The 21,712-nt window shown below is 36.2% G+C and overlaps 1 protein-coding gene across 13 annotated transcripts in view; it reads right to left on the bottom strand.

Annotated features, from left to right (window-relative positions):
- The window catches only part of TMEM117 (transmembrane protein 117), a 536,620-nt gene that overhangs the window by 35,557 nt on the left and 479,351 nt on the right, over positions 1–21,712 (bottom strand). Inside the window, exon 7 of one of the 13 annotated variants that reach the window (XM_082349430.1) lies at positions 760–4,002. The exons of 8 other annotated variants lie outside the window; for them this stretch is intronic. In XM_082349430.1, coding sequence (XP_082205556.1) covers positions 3,928–4,002 — 75 coding nt within the window. In that variant the 3' untranslated portion in view covers positions 760–3,927. 4 more of the 13 variants (XM_082349440.1, XM_082349433.1, XM_082349429.1 and 1 more) reach the window with 4 other exon arrangements.

The raw sequence follows: 21,712 nt of genomic DNA, 5'->3' as shown, positions 1-21,712 counted from the left end.
ACTGTACAAGGCTGTGGATACCAAAGATATAAATCAAAATTCAAGAAACTCATTCCCTAGAGAAGAAGTAAACAAGTTAAACAGTACTTGCAGGAAAATATGGAAACATAATAACAGAGACATTAAACAGGTCCCCAGTAGGAGTTTCTATTCAAACATTGAGAGAACAAGTGAATTAACCAATCATTTCCTATCTTCCATTTTCACAGTAACCACAGGCTATTGAGAGTGTGTAGATCATCACCATGCTGTAGGAATAGGATGGAGCCATATAAATTGCTCACCTTTGCTATAATTTGAGGAGTTACTGGTTTTAAACACAGACCAAATGAACTTTTCCCAGTGAATAATTTTGGTTTATCTAACTTTAGGTTATCTAAGGATCATCATTCACAAGTCCACTTTTTCCCCCAGTTTTATTAAGATATAATTGACATATAGCACTGCATAAGTTTAAGGTATACAACATAATGATTTGATTTACATATGTCATGATTTGATTACCACAAATTTAGTGAACATCCAACACCTCATATAGATTCAACAATAAAGAAATAGAAAATCTTTTTCCTTGTGAAGAGAACTCTAGGATTTACTCTCTTAACAAATTTCATATATAATGTACAGCAGTATTAATTATCTTTATCATGTTGTACACTGCATCCCTAGTATGTATTTTTCTTGTAACTGAAGTTTGTACCTTTTAACTGCCTTCATCTAATTCCTCCTCATCCCCCACCTTTGCTAGCCACAAATCTGATCTCTTTTTCTATGTTTGTTTGTTTGTTTTTGAAGTGTAGTTGACCTACAAAACTATGTTAGTTCCTGGCAGACAACATAGTGCGTCCATATTTCTATACATTTCAAAATGATCACCATAAGTCTAGTCATCATCCCATGTGTTCTCTGTATCTATGACTCTGCTTCTGTAAGTTATGCTTGTTCATTTGTTTTGTTTTTAGATTCTGCGTATAAGTGAAATCATACTTTGTCATAGACTAATTGCCCATATAAGTGTGAATTCATTTCTGGGTTGTCTATTCTATTCCATTGATCTGTATGTCTGTTTTCCTGCCAGTAACATACTGTTTTCACTACTGTAGCTTTGTACTGTAGTTTGAAATCAGGGAATGCTCTTTGTTCTTCTTCCAGCTTTGTTCTTTTTTTTTTTTAATTAATTAATCAATTTATTTATTTATTTTTGGCGGTGTTGGGTCTTCGTTTCTGTGCGAGGGCTTTCTCTAGTTGTGGCAAGTGGGGGCCACTCTTCATCGTGGTGCGCGGGCCTCTCACCATCGCGGCCTCTCGTTGCGGAGCACAGGCTCCAGACACGCAGGCTCAGTAATTGTGGCTCATGGGCCTAGTTGCTCCGTGGCATGTGGGATCTTCCCAGACCAGGGCTCGAACCCGTGTCCCCTGCATTGGCAGGCAGATTCTCAACCACTGTGCCACCAGAGAAGCCCCCAGCTTTGTTCTTCTTTCTCAAGCTTGTTTTGGCTATTCGAGGTCTTAAACTAATTTGTTCTAGTTCTGTGAAAAGTTCATTGGTATTTTGATAGGGATTGCATTTACTCTGTGGATTGTCTTGGGTAGTATGGTAATTTTAACAATATTAATTCTCCCAATCCATAAGCACAGTGTATCTTTCCATCTGTTTGTGTCACTTTCAATATCTTTCATCAGTTTTCCAAGTACAGATCTTTTACCTCCTTAGTTAGATTTATTCCCAGGAATTTTATTCCTTTTGACGCAATTGTGAATGGGACTTTCTTAATTTCTCTTTCTGATAGTTCATTTTTAGTGTATAGAAATGCAACAGATTTTTGTATATTAATTTTATATCCTGCAGTTTTACCAAATTCATTGGTGAGTTCTAATAGTTTTTTACTGGTGTCTTTAGGATTTTCTATGTGTAGTATCATGTCGCCTGCAAACAGTGACACTTTCACTTCTTTTCCAATTTTGATTACTTTTATTTATTTTTCTTGTCTCATTGCTGTGGCTAGGACTTCCAATACTATGTTGGATAAAAAGTGGCAAGAGTGGGCATTTTCAGCTTGTTCCTGATCTTCAGGAACTGCTTTCAGCTTTTCACCATTGACTATGATGTTAGCTGTAAGATTGTCATATATGGATTTTATTATGCTAAGGTATGTTCCCTCTATAACACTTTGTTTAGAGGATTTATCATAAATAAATGTTGAATTTTGTTAAATGCTTTTCTGCATCTATTGAGATGATCATATGATTTTTATTCTTTAATTTGTTAAGGTAGTGTATCACATTGATTGATTTGTTGATATTGAAAAATCCTTGCATCCCTGGGATAAATCCCACTTGATCACAGTGTATGATCCTTTTAATGTATTGTTGGATTCGGTTTGCTAATATTTTGTTGAGGATTTCTGTATCTATGTTCATCAGTGATATTGGCCCATAATTTTCTTTTTTTATGATATCTTTGTCTGGTTTTATTATCAGAGTGATGTTGGCCTTGTAGAAAGAGTTCAGAGGTGTTCTTTCCTCTACAATTTTTTCGGAATAGTTTGACTCTTCTCTAAATGTTTGGAAGAACTAACCTGTAAATGTCTGGCCCTGGACTTCTGTTTGTTGGGAGGTTTTGTTTTTTTTTTTTAATTAATGATTCATTTTCATTATTGGCAATTGGTCTGTTCATATTTTCTATTCCCTCCTGATTCAGTCTTGAGGTAATTACTTTGGTAAACGACTATGGCATAAATCAGATTACCATATAACAGCTCACCACTGAAAACAGCTATGTGCATACCATTTCCCCCAATGCTTCTATAATTAATAAGAAAACTACAATCTTATTTACCTCCTTGAAATGGGACTTCATGTATTGGTATATGCACACATACCTAATTATTTTCAGGGAACATTTGGCCATGTAAATTAAAATGGCAGAGAAATTATCTGTTCTATCCAAGTAAATCTACTTTCCTACATCTGGTACAAATCTGTGTTTTCTATGAGAGTCATCTTTCTCTTTTCTATCTGGTTTCACACTATCAAAGTAATTAAATATAGACATGGTGGAAAATAAAATCAAAACACTTGTTTGTGCATAGACAAATATTCCTTACTTTTCCACTTTTAAAGTGGCTGCTTTGCCAACTTATGAACATAGTAAATCTTTAGATAGTTTTATTTTCTTACTATTTCTTTTTCTGACTTATTTGTTAATTTTGGAGTATGTTTATATAGACTTGTTTTAACATACTTATACATCCATATTAATCTGATAATTCTACATGTGGAAATCTTTCTGCTAAGGAAATAACTTAAAATATAAAAATCCTTATGAATAAAGATAGAGTTTCAATTTATTGTTACTCAATAAAGTGAAAAAGTGGAAACAATCTTATGATAGAAGAGTGAAACGTATTATGGTATATCATTCCATGGAAAATTATACAAGCTTCTCAGAATTAAAACTATGCAAACTTTATGATATATTGTTAAGTTAAAAGTACATAATATAAAATTGAATATACACTATAATTCTAAGAGTAATCTTGCATATACACAGTATTAAAAAACAAACCAAACAAAAAGCTAGCAAAAGATATGAAGATAATATACCAAATTTGTTCTGTATTGCAGTAAAATTACTGATGGTTTAAAAAGCCCTTGCTTTTCAAATTTCTAAAGTGTTCATATATTATTTTAATTTTGTAGCTACAAATATTTATAAACACACTCTAGACACTTTCACATTTTTCAGAGCAATTCCTTTCTTTTTTTAAATCTCTCTTTAATTCCAACAATTTCTTTCTTTAAACTCTAACCTTATATTGTCTTATAAATCTTGCTTTTATTCAATCTTGTTTTTATTTACTTTTGGTTGAAGCAATTCCTTTTCAACTCTGGGTTCAAAGGGGATACAATATCACCTGCGTTCTCTCAATGTCCCCAGTGCGCTGTGAGATTTAATGAGATAACGTCCATGCAACACTTTATGTTCCTTAGAGAAAGGTGCTATATAAAAACAATGCATTATAATTATTTATATTATTATAAAACCACAGAGATATTAGACCTACAATTTAGCACAAGGAGACAGGGTTGGACTCAATCCAAGTTCTGGCTGGGCAATGTCCCTTAATGCCAAACTAGAAGACAAGAGTGGGAGGAAGTTGCTCCCTGCACTGAGAGTACCAAAAGGCAAACTCCCACTTCCTCTCAAGGTTAAAAACAGGATACTTCGGTTTTTATGTACAATCCTCTAAAAATTACAATGTGTCATTTGTGTTTGCTTGATATACCACTCTGCTGAGTTCCAACTGAATACATTCCCAGTTATTTATGGGAAATAAGCTTCCAGAGCTAGGGTTAAAATTCAGCTATTACTGATTACTCGAAATCGTCAGATGATCTGAGGACTGTGTACTAATGAAGAATAACACAACTCCTGAACTGAATTAGAGGCATATAGTATGGCCACCCCTTACTTTATGCACAAATCGCTTAGCCAACCACTCATAAGTGGTCAACCACTTCCGAGCACTTCTAGAGAAGGGACGCGTTTACTGCCTAAAAAAAACTCTGACACTTAGAATGTTCTACTCTGCATTTAGCCAGATCCTGCCTTCCTGTTGTTCTGCTTTCTGAAGCCACACTAAGTGTCCATCCTCTGACTTAGTCGTTTCACTATGCTTTTTTATTCATTCATATAGTCAACACTTACTCTAGCCATTGTGTAGGCTCCCTGTGAGGCTCTGGGGACACAGAGAATTTTTGATACTTCTCTGTCCTACAGGATCTCACAGTCTAATGGGCGCAGACACCAAGATAGGGAAATCATCATAAACATGGTAAGTGCTATGTTGCAGGTAGGAAGTAAAGTGTCAAAGGACAGAGAGGGGGGAAGAAATTCATCCTGCCTGAGAGCATTCAAAAAGGCTTCCCAGAGAAGGTGATTTTTGTCCTCCTGTTGAAAAGATGACTAAGATGGCTAAGATTTTGCCAGCTGAAGCAAAAGAGCATAAAATAGTTGTGAATGGGCCAGGTTTGTGCAGGAAAGGGTGAGAAGTTCGGTATGGTTGAATCTGAGTGGTAGGAATGAGACTGAGAGGCCAGGCCTGAGGGTTTTATTTCCAATGCTTCCATGATTGGACTTTATGCAACATGCAATGGGGCCAACAAGAGATTCTGGCGCTGGTGAATGACATGATCAGAACTGTCCTTAGGAAGATGACTATAGTAATAATGTAGGTAGATTAATGACTAGAGTGGGGAGAGTCTTGTGATAAGAAGTTACTGTAAAAGTCTATGGAAGACTTGATGAGGCCAGTGCTAGGAGGGCAGGAGTGAGGTTTGAGAAATTAATGATGGCACTGATGTCAATATATTGGATATGAGAACCAAAGGTGTGGGAGAAGCAAAAGGCAAATCTATTTTCCTTACTTGAGAGACTGAATAGATGGTGACATAATTAACAACAACCACAAAGTATAGGAGGCAGAGCAATTTGGTGGAGAATGGTAAGGTCATAAAACAAGTTCTGACTGTTAAGTATGAGACTCCTGTGGGATATTCAAGTGGCAGTGTCCAGAAGACAAGTGGAATGTGGGTCTGCAGCTTGGAGAAGAAGTCAAAGCTGGAAAGAAACTGGAAAAAATATTCCAAATATAATAAACGGAAGAAAATAGTTTATAGGAATTCAGCTGAATACCTAGTGAGGCACTATTGTGATCCCCCTTATTCTGTTAATTCTGTTATTTCTTCCTAGGATTCTGCTGACTCCGCAGACTCATTCAGAAGACAATACTATAAATGTGAAATGGATGAAAGGAGCTTAATTTAACTACACTTTGCGCCTTTATAATTTTAATTTGGGTTTCATTTTGTTGTTGTTTGACAAGTGCAGTTCTTTTCCTTTATCTGCTTTACATATAATCTTGTAATCTGTCCTTCTTTTTCTTATCACATCTTACTCATTTGTCTTCCCCAAGACACCTCCAGAGGAAAAGGAAGTTAAGGCATTTCAAGACCTCTTATTCTTAAAAAATTGCCTCATCACCTCCCCCCACACTGCCACACATACACTAGTACCAGGAAGTTGACCAATGGGTCTCACAATTGCACATGAACTTGGTTCTTGCTTTTACCAAGTAGCATCTGCATTTTCCATTATTTTTTTCTGACTCACAAAAGATATTGACCACAAAAGATATTATTCATGAACTTGCTAGGAAAATACTGGAAAGACACTGAGGATTCTGATTAGCCTTTGTGAAACTGTCTGCCTCCACTGCTAGAATTACTGGTTTTGCCTCCAACCAATGACTGTTGAAGATGTTTCCAGTTCTACTTCTTCTTGGGGTCAGGTATCAATCAGGCTGATCCGGCCTCCTGTTGCAGTCATTCTTTCTGTTCTATGCACTCCATTCTTCTGGTGCTATATATAGCCTACTCTATTAAGCTTCTCTATTCCTATAGGATGGATTATTTCCCCAAATCCTCCTCAATCCATCATGCAAATGAACTCTTGGCAAGCCAGTCCCCTAGGGCTCTCCATACATATCTGATCATGTCTGATTCAAGGTAAATACAGATTGGGTGATCATGGGTAATGCCACATGTCTCAAATGGAATAACCAGGTAGAGTCTATGTAATTTCCAAATAGCCAATGGAAAGGAAGTGTCAAATCAAACAGAATTAAATCTTTTTATGTCTTAGACTTTCATTTTGAGAAGTTCAAAACACTATCTCATTACTAAATTCAAACAGAAACTTGATCATTCTAAAGCAATATCAACCAAAAGATATAGACTTCTAAACAAAAATATAGAGCTGAAAAGGCCAACTTGTATAAGAAAAACTCATTTTTCAAATTATTGTGCATCATTTAATTTTTACAACATCATGCATGAAACTTTAGTTACCTCAGCCTTTGGAAATAATAATAAAAACAGCACTGTATATCCATTTACTTTGGGTCTGCTGATTTTATTATTTTTAATACTAATAAAAAGTTATATATTATAAGTATGCTGGTCAGATTAATTATAATTTCATGCTTTTTCCAGTGATTATGGTTCTGCACAGAATTTTCAAAAGAACTAGAAGACATAAAATTTCTTCCTATGACATTCTCTTTACAGCTTAATACTACTAAAATCAATTCTCAAATTAAAAGCACTTAACTTTCTTTTCAGTAAAATGTTCTTTTTACACCATTTAGTTATCATGCATATATGTCTGTCTTAAGAAACGAAAGGGGGGGAAAGGCAAGAAAAGTAAATAAAAATGAAGGGAAGATAAAGCTGTTCACTAGCCTCCTATATGACCCCAATGCAGAAAAGGCTTTACTGAGGGCGATTGCTGTGAAATGCAATTTCAGCTTTTTTTATGCCATGGTAATATATCTACCAATTTCAGTGCTGTGTGGAGAACAGGAACTTCATTCTAAAAGCAGTTCTGTTTTCAGAAATCACTTGGGATGAGTTGTCAAAAATACTCTAAAATATATTCTAATTGCTGTAAACTCACTTGAATTTTGACAAATGGAATAGTTTGATTTGAATTTTTAAATAATTTTTATTAAAAATACACAAGCAAAATGTAATTATTATTTTCCCTGTGTGACAAATTAGATTTCTGTACCAGAATCAAAATTTATTTGTAGAACTTGAATGAATCAAAAAGTATGTCAAGTCTTTCCCAATGAAGATAGGCCAGTCCCAGAAATGAACTATTTTTAGAAGAAATAGAAAATAATATTGAGGATTTTTAAGAAAATATCAATGATATGAGCTTATTCTTTGGATAAAAACTGAGTCAGTTGAAAACGTAACCCATTGGTTGGCTACTTCTCTCCATCCTGTATTTCATTTCCTTTCATTGACATTTGAAGCCAGGATCCTCATGACCTTCTTTGGATGCCATCTTTGCTTTTCCTGGCTGAATTAGGAGTACCCTGCATATGGCAAGTTGGCTGATTTTGTCTTTCTCCTGTGTTACATTGTAATAACTTGAAGGCAAGGACTTTGTCTTATTCATCTTTTATGTCCTTAGCGCCTGACACAGTTTTGAGAACAGAGTAAGAGGATGGAAAAAAAAAAAAAAATCGAAAGAACGGGTGAGTGAGTGAGTGGCTGAGTGAATCTATTCCATAAGGCAGCTGCATTTTACTAAATTAGGAAAAAAATGACAGATTAAGCCCTCAGGGGGAGAAGGATGCTGCTTCCAAAAGAGTGCTCAGCATTTGTCTGGGAACCTAAAGAGTAGATTCCAGAAAGTATTCTCACATGGAGTGACATAGACCAGCACCCAGCACTCTGAAGTTGATCTGACAGGAATGTCAATTGCCATGCTGTGATTAATAATGGAGAGATACTACAAGAGCTTAGAAAGAAGCAGCTTGCACTGTTTAAATCAACACACACGAAAAGGAGCCTCATTTCCTCCATTACAAATTCTGCCAATGCACCCAGACAACCTGATTCCAGTTTTCATAGCTGTTAAAATAACTACCTCATTCATATTTTACTGAAAGGGTGGTTTTCTTTTAACATGTGTTTGTAATAAAGAAATTTACTTATTGTTTGTTTAAACAACAGAAAATTTGTTTAACAGAGGCCCCGAAGAATGAGTTAAATTGATCTATTATCTATTAACTTTCACAGAAAAAAATTAAACATAGATTTGCAAAAGTTTGAAGATATTCCATCATACTTTATGATCTAAGCCTTTGAAAGTGATAAGGAAATATATCATTGATATCAGCCTATAGTATTTTAAGAGGGGCAAACATACAGTTTGTTTGAACTCCTGTACCAGTGGATCTGTGTTAAAAATGTATACTTGATTAATAATATAATTTCAGTACTCACTGTGATTGGGAAAGGCTTTCAACCGCAAATTTTGTTTTAATTATCTCACTGGCACAGGACTTTAAACCTGGAAATACAGGCTAGGATGTAAAGGAATCAGCTCTTTAACAAAAGCAACACACTTTAAGGATGAGAAAAAAGTGAGCTTTGTAGAGAAAAATAAACTCTGGTGGAAGAAGAGGTCCATAGTAATAATCTCAATGCTTTACCCTCAAGCTTCCTTCTATGTCTTGAGGCTTTTTAGTTTGGTCCTTCCTGCCATCAGCACACATTGCCCCAAAGATAAAAAAAGTCCCCTTTTTTAAATCCAAAAACAAAAACCACAACTGAAACAAAATGCTTTTCCCTTTGCTCTTTTAAATGTAACTAGGTCTAGTATTAACATTCCAAAGAAAATTTAAGAAAAAAATTGAGATATAAACATAAAAAATACAAAAATAGTTTATATATATGTATAGTTTCTATATATAACTATATATATAGTTTCTGAAACTACAGTAATTAATGCCATGACCTACTAGGCACTAAGAACTTTTTATCTGGTGTGTTCTACCTTAAAGCATGCCTTGGTAATTTCTGAGCCGTCATTATGTTAAATAATGTTCTTGTTTTAAGAAAATCTCCATTGAAAACACTTTTTATAGCCTCCAAACACATCAACTCCCAAAGGTTCCTCTGGGTTTTTTTTTTGTTATCACAATGCCCACGTAAGATTCTAACTAAAAGCCAGCTCAAGTATTTTCTATTACTCTATTGGTCCCTGTTTGTGATTAACCCTCTTAATAAAGCATAAATATATCCCTCTGAGGCCATGGTGCTCATTCCTGACTCACTGGATTCTACCCTTACAGAGTCACTTCAATTACTTGACAGTGAGATTCAGATATAGGCATTTTTAAAAAGCTCAGGACATTCTTTTTTTTTTTTGTTAACATCTTTATTGGAGTATAATTGCTTTACAATGGTGTGTTAGTTTCTGCTGTATAACAAAGTGAATCAGCTATACGTATACATATATCTCCATATCTCCTCCCTCTTGTGTCTCCCTCCCACCCTCCCTATCCCACCCCTCTAGTTGGACACAAAGCACGGAGCTGATCTCCCTGTACTATGCGGCTGCTTCCCACTAGCTATCTATTTGACATTTGGTAGTGTATATATGTCCATGCCACTCTCTCACTTCGTCCCAGTTTACCCTTTCCCCTCCCCGTGTCAAGTCTATTCTCTATGTCTACGTCTTTATTCCTGTCCTGCCCCTAGGTTCATCAGAACAGTTTTTTTTTTTTTTTTTTTTAGATTTCATATACATGTGTTAGCATACGGTATTCGTTTTTCTCTTCCTGACTTACTTCACTCTGTATGACAGTCTCTAGGTCCATCCACCTCACTACAAATAACTCAATTTCATTTCTTTTTATGGCTAATATTCCATTGTATATATGTGCCACATCTTCTTTATCCATTCATCTGTTGATGGACACTTAGGTTAAAAGCTCAGGACACTCTAATGTACAGCTGAATTTGAAATCATTGTTCTAAGAGCTGAATACGGAAACATTTACAGGAAAAATTCTGATGATAGGGACAGCTAATGGTTTCTGACTATTTCTCTGAGTTTTTAAAAATGCTGTCCTGTCACTTTGGTCCCATGATTACTAACTCTTATAAGAAAATGATCTCTATTATTAAGCAAAACACCAAGTTCCCTAAGATGGAAGCAACATCTTACTTGCAGAATGTCGCCACCCTGAATTATTTTGGGAACAGAGCCAGATATAAGAAAATTAATTAATTACCTTGATGATTGTCTCTTCAGAGCTCTCCTATGCTCATACACAGAAGATTTGGGGTTTATGTGAGAGAATTTCCTTCACAACTAAATACATACTTAATGCACACCATCGAAACTGTGAGGTTATGCTGAAAGATAGGAATCATTCAGAGAAACTAATACCTTTTTCCTCTGTGAATATTTAAAACTTAAGTTCCTTTGAACCCAAGAGTATTCTTGGGAGCACACCAGAGATTTTTATGAGTCTATCACAGGTTGTGAGTTTTTTTGAGTTCAAATTTATTTCTACATCTTTGTACGTTAAGTAGAGGTTTAACATGCATGGCTTTGAAATCATTCCAGAATCTGTAAACTGTAGGGAAAATTTCAAACTTTTAATTTAGAAAACTATTCACCATGGAATAAAATATTACAGGACAGGTAAGATTGATTTAATTGCAAGACTACACATACATACACAGTGTGTGTGTGTGTGTGTGTGTGTGTGTGTGTGTGTGTAAAAATAGACTGGATATAAATCATGATGGAGAAGACTGACAAATAAACAAATTAGATTCAGTTGTGTAAACAAATGGCAAATCAATGTCCTTATCAGGCAAAAAGCAATTAAAATTAATTCATTGACCCCCAAAATGATTTCTTCTCACAAGGCTTCCCTCAGAGGGACATTATTTTCAATGATATGCTTACTTAATACACCCATTTGCAAAGGCACAACCACTTCAGTGAGCTGAAGATTTTACTTATATTTGGCCTATGGCATCTTTTCCCCTGTGTTGGAAAACTCAGTTAAGATGCACATAGACTGTCAACTACAGAGCAGGCACTCAACTCTCAATTGGTCAAGCTGCATTTGACACAGTGAGGAGCAACTCAGCAACATATGCTGAAGTGACACAGCCCAGAAAACAAGGAACCAAGCATGTTCTGCTGCTTCAGATCTTGGCTATCATGCAGTGTGTGCAAGAGTCTAAGAGCCAAATAGACTTATGAGTCCTTTTACTGTTGAGAAAAGGAAAAAGAGGAAGAGAGAGAGAGAGGGAGACTGAGAGAGAGACTCTGTTGTGTTTTTTGTGTGCTGCATGTTGCCTGTGTATTTTGAAAATGAGATTATGGACAACCACACTCCGTATTTTGAAGCAGAATGACCAAAACCCTATTAACCCACTGAATGAGTGAAGGGCATAGAATACGCATCATTATGCAGGAACTGAAGGTTGTGCGGGTAAAATAATGTAAATCCACCCTGGTGGAATATGGCAAGTGGTATACACCATTACTAAAGCAACATGCCATTTATAAATTAAATACGCTGGCAAGCACTTGTCCAAAATAATCATTTCAAGGGCGTAATAAAAGGAGAGCAGGGGTAGCAAATAATAGAAGTCTTGTTTCCCAGCTAGAACCTAGATTGAAGTGATGTAAGTTAACTTATTTAAAGATAACCGAATTAAACAAATAAAATGATTCTATTTTTATTGAACAGATAGAATTTTAGAGGAAAGTAATTCAATACTGTAAAAGACACAGTTTCACAGATCTCAATTTCTTCATTTGTTAAAAGAGGAAACCTTAGTAGATGATCTGTAAGGTCCCTTTTACCTTTAAAATATCCTGTTTTTCTACACACGAAATAAATAATCTTAGTAGAGGATAAGAAGCTATCCCTAACAGTAGGAACAGCTATCTACTGTCCCTAATTGTCATTTTATTTGCAGAACCAGAAAAAAAGAGACTCTAACAGTACCAGGCTCACTGTTCAGTATATTTTCAATTTTAAAATGTAGAATTAATTAAATCTATACCTACAAAATAACATTAACAATCAGAAAATAAAGTAATAATCATGATACGTTGACTATGTAAATGAATCACAGATAGCTCTCTGTTCACCTTAATCCCTATAGACTTTTGTACTAGTCTGTCTGATATGTTTTCAGCCCTTCACTATCTGCATGATAATTATAATGCCTATAATATTAATAATAGATACAAGTCATTTAGCATCTGTTTTGTGCTCATACATTTGACATATTTTATGTTATTTAATCTTCACAGTAATATTATGAAAGTGTGTTCATTGTTTTATAAAATTAAGAATATGTAAACTCAGCTCTGAGAGGTAAAATAACCTATTCAAAGTGTCCCATCTGCTCTGTGACAATTCCAGGAAATGAGTTCAGGTCAGACTGAAGTCAAGGTGCTGCGTTCGTTCGCTCTCCGCTTTTCCACATGACAAAGGAACTGAGGGGAACATGCCCTGGAGAAAAGGGAGCCAGTGAAATGAACTGAAATTCAGAGCTAATACAATTCCCTCCAGAAGACTCAGCTCAGGTGACTCCGCCCAGACAACAGTCCTCCTTTGGTGAGAGCCCTGGGCGTGGATCCATCTCCTTTCCACCATGCCAGGCGCCAAAGGAGCCCCCCGTTCTCCCTTCTGTCCTTCACCCAGGCCTCGAGTCCCAGCTTGCAGCTTGGAAATCCCAATTCCCTCCCAGTTCCCAGCTGGTTGAAATCTCTGGTCTAAAACCCGATGACTGGTTTAATGCGCCCCAATCTGGGCAGGCCCATCCTGCTGGGGGCTAAAGATGAAAAATGACAGCAAGAGCTGTAAGAGCAATGTAAACCATAAGACGTCCCGGTGGGAGGCGTGGGGGACCCTGCAATCCTAGGTCAAGTCACTTGGAGAACCAGAGACAGAGCCTTGGCCTTTTCCCATCCAGGATCTCCTTCCTGGTGTGAGTAGAAAGGCAGGAACAATGTGCGTTTGCAACCGTGTAACTGCATAATGACACTGCCCACCCACAGGGCTCTGTCCCCAGCAGTGGACCGACAGGCACGCTTAGAGTCACATATGTGTACAACAGTACATATTTCCCTGTCTGTGATCCTGTTTTGACTCCACCAGATTCTGTACCAACCTCAGTCCTTTTGGTAATACACCTTATCTGCCCAAATTCGGCTTGTGCACCCACCTCTTTGCATTACCATGATATTTTAGCCTAGGTAGCCGTTTGATGTTCTGATTATTGCCAGCAGGACTGGCTACATAATTTGTGGAGCTCGGCACAAAGTGAAATGTCAGGTCCCTTGTTCAAAAAGTATTAAAAATTTCGAGATCCCCGAAGCAGAGCCTTAAACCAAGCGCAGGTCCTCTGAGCACGGGACCCGTGTGATTGCGCAGGCTGCACGCCTTCGAAGCTGACCCAGGATGCCTGTTCAGTCTTTACGTGGTGAAAATCATACTCCCAGCTGGCTTTCCTCTGAGGGTATGAAAACAATACGATGCCTCTATTATTAAAAATATGTAGAGCAGCAGACATGTGCTTTTCATCATAACTTTTGGTTCTCAGGTGGCATTAATTAGTTACCTATAGTTCTGCGACATTGTAGTTGTGGTTTTGAATGCAAGCCTGCTTCTCCCTACTTACTTCTCAACTATTATAAGACCCGCTTTTATATTTACTCCCCATCACCCTTGAGCTCAGCATCGACCAAGCCAGGCAACCTACGAGTCTGAGCTGCCCTCCCTGTCTGACCCTATCAGGCTTCCAAACTCCCTGCCAGGACCATGGGCATGGTCCCGACTCATGGTACACTTCAGTGTCCGCCCAACACACTCAAGGATGATCAGCTTAGTGCCAAGTTCTTCCCACTAAAAATATTATTCCAGAGAGACTGTGACACAGCAGATGCAAAACTGTGGACTTTTTAAGCCAGTCACTATAATATTCTCATCTATGAATATCATTTATTGATCTTTAACTTTTTTGTTTATTTTAAATTGTGGTTAAATAACATAAAATTGACCATCATAACCATTTTTAAGTTCAGTAGTGTTAAGTACATTTACTCTGTTGTGTAACCTCATAATCATCCATCTCCTGAACTTTTTTCATCTGCCCAAACTGCAACTCTGTAGCCATTAAAAAATAACTTCCCATTCTCCCCTCCCCCTAGCCGCTGGCAACTTTCTGCTTCTATGAATTTGACTACTCCAGTTATCTCACATAAGTGGAACAATACAACACTTGTCTTTTGGGGACTGGCTTATTTGATATTAACTTTTGATGTAAATTTTTCGGGTGAGTGTGTAGAACTGAAGGAGAGTCCCAGTTCTAATTAGGGGCAATTAATAGACAGCCACTAACTTTTAGAGAATTTTCTCATTGCTGTAGGAAATAAGGCCTGAAAAGGAGAGTTGGATCTGGTCTCTGGGTTGTAAATATTGTCTCTATCACCAATTCCCTCAAGCTGGCTGTCTCTTTTCCTTCACGTCTTCCTTATTTGTCAAAAATGTTAAAATCCTTTGAATTCAAATGTCTCAATCTAAACTTGCAAAGGGTTTTGTTTCTTGGGTTATTATAAAAGAAGAAAAACATCTTTTTGTCTACATACTAATAAAATCATTCAGGTAAACAGCCTGCAAACTCTTCCATTGTTAGATATTTAATGAGTCTTTTTTTTTTTTTTTTTTTGATTAATCAGCACCTCGTTTCTGCTTTATTTATCCTGAGTTCACCCTTTGTACTGGGAACACTTTGCCTAGATATGCAACTCCTTGCAGGCTGGCCTTGATAAATGGTCTGTGTTTGTGTAATTTAGATTAGTTCAGTAATTGTTTGGAACAAAGACCAGAAATCTTCCCAAGGGTATTAAACATTCACTTTCAGGGCTTGGTGGTCTGTGATGAAGGGAAGGTCAGACCAAAGTTGCTTTACCACCTTTGCCCCAAGGTCACACCTCCTCTTGCTGCCTACAAGCAGCTGTCTGGAATTCATCAGCTGGAAGCTGGCTGAAAAGAACAGGGTTGATTCCCTCAATTTTCCAGGAAGCTGAGATGTGGTAAAGCTGGCTAATCTTTAGAAAAAATCAGAGAGCAAATCAAAAGCAAAATCTAAAAGGTAATACAAGTGGTCCTGTGGCCTTTAGACGTGACAAACATTCTGCTGTGGTTCTGCTTTAAAGAGCTGGTTCCCCAGAATAGTTCTTGAGAGACTACTTGGCTGACTCCTAGCTTTAAAACTTATTTTAAGTTTGTTTTCTTATATAGAACTATTCCTTTCTTGTCTTTTAAAATATCTGGGGACTCTTACTAACAGAGAGTACAAGATGGATTATGACAGCCTCTAAGAACTCCGAGTTTGTTTTTTTATTTATTTTATTGATGTATAGTTGATTTACAATGTTGTGTTAATGTCTGCTGTACAGCAAAGTGATTCAGACATATATATATATATATACACATTCTTTTTCATAGTCGTTTCTATTATGGTTTATCACAGGATACTGAATATAGTTAGTTCCCTGTACTATACAGTAGGACCTTGCTGTTTATCCATTCTGTACATAATAGTTTGCATCTGCTATCCCCAAACTCCCAATCCATCCCTCCGCAACCCCCTCTCCCCCTTGGCAGCCATGAGTCTGTTCTCTACGTCTGTGAGTCTGTAGAATCCCGAGTTTGATTTCTATCTCTCTTGCTCCCCTTACCTGATTGACAGGAGGCTCAGTTCTGAACAGCTCTCACGATGGGAGAACTCACTACCGAACATGGCAGCCTCCTTGGAGAGCCTCACTGCTTAGCATTCTCTTCTTTCATCAATCCAAAATTGTTTCCTTTAATATCCTCCCTGATGCCATCATATCCCTTGAGCCCACAGCCAACATGTTTTCCTGCGTTTTCCAGACTCTCTTTCATGAACACTGCTCTAATTTCTATGCCAGTTCCTCATCCAACTACATGACACATCCGGATGCTTGTTCTGGCATGACTGCAAATTCCCTTATGTCACGGTTGCTTTTCCTAAAACGTTCTGGCTGGTTCACAGACCAATCTTAGAGGGTAGTGTCTACATCTGAACCCAATCCTAGCCCAGTTCACCCCCTCAGGACAGAGCATGACAAACACCAACCCTATTCTAGATGCTATGGCGCTTTTAAAATATGAAAATGTTCATGTGGTCAGAAATTCCAACATGCCTATAGGCATATAGATGCCACTAATTCAAAACTAGTCTCCCCCTCCTCCAAGGCCTCTAGCCCACGCCTCCCCACCTCCCCACCAAAGGCAACTATGTGGTATCTCTTGAGAAAACAAATTCTTTACATGCACAGCTAAGTAGTTAGATGGTTAGCGATAAGAGGATGAGATGTTTCTTCCCCAAGCTTCATATGTTTTTAACAGGAAAGGACCTCTTATAGCTGGAAACTGGCTAAAAAGTGAGTAGGCAGGCTCCCCAGACATTCTAATACTGAACTGTGGTAATGCTGGCTAACCTTTCCAGAAAAGTAGAAAGCACAGCCAGATCACAGTGTTTACAAATGCAATCCTATGGCCTTTAGATCTGATAGCTAAAAAATGATACATCTTTACTTTGATTGGTTTTTCTTAAGTTATGAGTGAGGTTGAACCTCCTTTAATGGTTATTACCCATTTATATTTATCAACTATCTCTTCATAGTTTTTACTAATTTTTCACCTTAATATATTTGTTTCATCTAGAAGTGATTTTGCTGTTAACGATTTAGGTTGAGATCCAACTTTATTTTTTTTCCAAATACCTAGCCCGTTGTCTCAGGAGTTATTGAATAATCTATCTTTTCCCCACTGATATGAAATATCACCTTCATTTTACATTAAATTATTTCTAAATGTATTTTAGATGTGTTCTATATCTCTACCCTAATCCAGTGAACTTCTATTTCTTTCCTAATGCAGAAATGATTTTAGTTATGGCTTCATGATATATTTTAATATCTGGCTCAGATATTCATGGCTAATTTTGCATACGTATTTTTTCATTTTAAATGTGGAATTGTCAGGTTCAAAAAAAGTCTTGTTGACTTGGGAATATATATTATAATACATATATTATACATATATATATCTTACATATTAAGGAAAATTAAAATACTGGTAATTGAATCTTGCTATTCAAAGCAAAGCATGTTTTTACATGTGTTTTTTCTTATATACTCTAGCAGGAATTTTCAAGGCCTTCTTCACATAAAACTTACACATTTTTATTAACTTTATGGGAGCTGGTATACGTTTTGTTGTGGTTGTGCTTATAAATGGGATAACTTCTTTCATTGTATTGTCTAAGTGGTTACTGATTATAGAAAAGCTATTTGATTTCTATATATTAATTTTAAAACCAAATATCTTTCTGAAAACTTTCTAGTAGTGTTTGTGCTGATTCCCTTGGTTTTTTGAGTATATGTCCATATTAACTAAAAACATGATAATTCTGCTTCCTACTTTATACTTCTGCTTTCTTTCTCTTTTTAAATTTCATTGGCTACTACTTCCAGAGCAATGCGGTAGTAATGTGGCAGATGTTTTAGATCATTTCAATCATGGCTGTTTCATTTTCCTCTTAAAATGACTTATCACTTGCTAAAGGCTAGGAAACTAAGACACTATTTCCCAGGGTCACTTCAAGCTTGGATTCTACCTGTAATCTGTCTCACATTGAGAAGGAGAAGATGTCTCCTCATGGGATATGGAGGGTGGAAGTAAGGCAAGCTGGGCTGTGCTTCTGGTCTGCTGATTCTGCAAACCAGGAGCACCGTCATAGAGGTTTTGAGGTTTTCTCAACCATACAGAGATCCTTGTCTAATCGCTACTTTTGTAGGTATTGAGAGGTAGTGGGCAGGGCATTCATTTTGCTGCCATAGGTCATACCTGAGATGGTGTGGTCACGGAGCCAACCATTGGGGTAGTGGCTGCCAGATTTCCCCATTTCATAATCATGACAGTGAGAGCAGCTCTCTTGGCAGGCCAGTTCTAGACTGGCATTCTGGGAGACACACTTGGAAGCTAAGCCTAGAGCCTGCTCCACAAACTCTTCCAACAATTTCATAATCAGTTCTGCCATGTGACCATATTTACTTAAACTAGCTAGAAAGCCTTCTGGTTTCTGCCAACCAACTCTAATGAGAGAACATCCTTATCTTGTTCCTAAGTTGAAAGGAAATGTATTGAGAGTTCTAATATTTAACCATTAAGTATGTTGCTGGCTTTTGAAAGTGTGTGTGCCTGTGTACACAGGTACAAATATATTTGCATAATGCTTTTGAAATGCTTTTGAAATTATTCCTTTAATTTCCTCTATATTCATGGTTATTTACTCTTCTCATTTATAATTTTATGGGTTTTTTTTCCTCCTTGGTTCCTTTAGTTTCCGGCTTTGAAAGCCAATTTATAGTCAATAAATATCCACTCTTCAACCACTGTTTTAAAAAATATTTTATACATGTTACTTTAAAGACTATTTTCCACCATCTTTTTCATCTGTGTGTGTGTGTGCACGCACGTGCACATGTGTGTGTTTAAAGGATAGAAGTCACAGTTTATTTCTGTTAAACTGCATCTTCTTAGATTTGGTCTAGAGTTTTATAATCCAATATATTATCTATACCTTTCATCTTTGTTTCATCTGTAAATTTCACCAGAATACAATTTATATAATGTTCTTAAAAAGAAAGAATTTAAATAGGAGAGGACTAAAAATAAACACCTGCTGCAAACCTTTAGAAATCACATTAAAGACTGACACTGATTTTTTTAATTAATATATTTTTATCTTCAATCAGTTCTGAATCCATCAAATTATGCTCAAACTTATTCCATGTTTCTTCACCTTAATTTAGATCAGGACACTGTGTTAAATTTCTCAAATAATTCATCAATTTCCTAGAAGGTCAACATCTGTTTTTAAGAAATAATTATTTCAATAAATTTTAAAAAATATTTCTTATAAAAATATTTTAAAAACAAATTTCTGCAAACTTTAGTACTAATGTAACACTTATAATATCCCTTAAAATCAAAAATCACTTAGAAAGGTATAATCTTCCAAGACTGAACCAGGAAGAAATAGAAAATATGAACAGACCAATCACAAGCAATGAAATTGAAACTGTGATTAAAAATTTTCCAACAAACAAAAGTCCAGGACCAGATGGCTTCACAGGTGAATTCTATCAAACATTTAGAGAAGAGCTAACACCCATCCTTCTCAAACTCTTCCAAAAAATTGCAGAGAAAGGAACACTCCCAAACTCATTCTACAAGGCCACCATCACTCTCAAACCAAAACCAGACAAAGATACTACAGAAAAAGAAAATTACAGACCAATATCACTCATGAATATAGATGCAAAAATTCTCAACAAAATACTAGCAAACAGAATCCAACAACACATTAAAAGCATCATACACTATGATCAAGTGAGATTTATCCCAGGGATGCAAGGATTCTTCACTATACACAAATCAATCAATGTGATACACCATATTAACAAACTGAAGAATAAAAACCATATGATCATCTCAATAGATGCAGAAAAAGCTTTTGACAAAATTCAACACCCATTTATGATAAAAACTCTCCAGAAAGTGGGCACAGAGGGAACCTACCTCAATATAATAAAGGCCATATGACAAACCCACAGCAAACATCATTCTCAATGGTTAAAAACTGAAAGCATTTCCTCTCAGATCAGGAACAAGACAAGGATGTTCACTCTCACCACTATTATTCAACATAGTTTTGGAAGTCCTAGCCACAGCAATCAGAGAAGAAAAAGAAATAAAAGGAATACAAATTGGAAAAGTAGAATTAAAACTGTCACTGTTTAAAGATGACATGATATTATACATAGAGAATCCTAAAGATGCCACCAGAAAACGACTAGAGGTAATCAATGAATTTCGTAAAGTTGCAAGATACAAAATTAATGCACAGAAATCTCTTGCATTACTATACACTAATGATGAAGAATCTGAAAGAGAAATTAAGGAAACACTCCCGTTTACCATTGCAACGAAAAGAATAAAATACCTAGGAATAAACCTACCTAGGGAGACAAAAGACCTGTATGCAGAAAACTATAAGACACTGATGAAAGAAATTAAAGATGATACAAACAGATAGAGAGATATACCATGTTCTTGGATTGGAAGAATCGATATTGTGAAAATGGCTATACTACCCAAAGTAATCTACAGATTCAATGCAATCCCTATTAAATTACCAATAGCATTTTTTACACAACTAGAACAAAAAATCTTAAAATTTGTATGGAGACACAAAAGACCCCAAATAGCCAAAGCAGTCTTGAGGGAAAAAAACGGAGCTGGAGGAATCAGACTCCCTGACTTCAGACTATACTACAAAGTTATAGTAATCAAGACAGTATGGTAGTGGCACAAAAACAGAAATACAGATCAATGGAACAGGATAGAAAGCCCAGAGATAAACCCATGCACCTGTGGTCAACTAATCTATGACAAAGGAGGCAAGGATATACAATGGAGAAAAGACAGTCTCTTCAAAATGTGGTGCTGGGAAAACTGGACAGCTACATGTAAAAGACTGAAATTAGAACACTCCCTAACACCATACACAAAAATAAACTCAAAATGGATTAAAGATCTAAATGTAAGGCCAGACACTATAAAACTCTTAGAGGAAAACAGGAAGAACCTCTTTGACATAAATCACAGCAATATCTTTTTTGATCCACCCTCTAGAGTAATGGAAAAAAATAAAATCAAAAATCAACTGTGCTTTTCCTTCTACTTTAAGTTTTTTCAGTATTTCCCCACCATAGATTAGTGGTTCTTAATCATTCACTGCTGCTTTCTCTGTTCTGTGGTTTGCAAAGGAATGAAATATGGTTAGACTGTACATATTTTCATCAACATTTGATTTATACAATTTTTCACAAAGTAAATATTTTGCATTTCTTAATTCATTTAATGCCAAAATATTTTGAATATATATGTGTGTATATAAAGTATATATATATATAATAAATGAAATAAATATATTTATATATATAGTGAATATTTAAAGTCTATTGTAAGATACACTAACAATTAATGTAATAACAATTTTTTGAATGAAAAGAATATAGAATTAATGCATTAAATTTATTCACTGACTTTTGAGATGCATTTAGATGTGAAAATGTGCGTGTTAGAACGGCTTGCATGCTGTGACTCTGACTCCTAAGGATCTCTTGCAAGGCTGGTTGTCTTCATCT

This window comes from Balaenoptera borealis (assembly GCF_965194805.1).
Source record: "Balaenoptera borealis genome assembly, chromosome: 13".
Taxonomy (NCBI): domain Eukaryota; kingdom Metazoa; phylum Chordata; class Mammalia; order Artiodactyla; family Balaenopteridae; genus Balaenoptera; species Balaenoptera borealis.
Note: the sequence above shows the minus strand (reverse complement) of the source record. Positions and strands in the feature narration are given on the sequence as shown.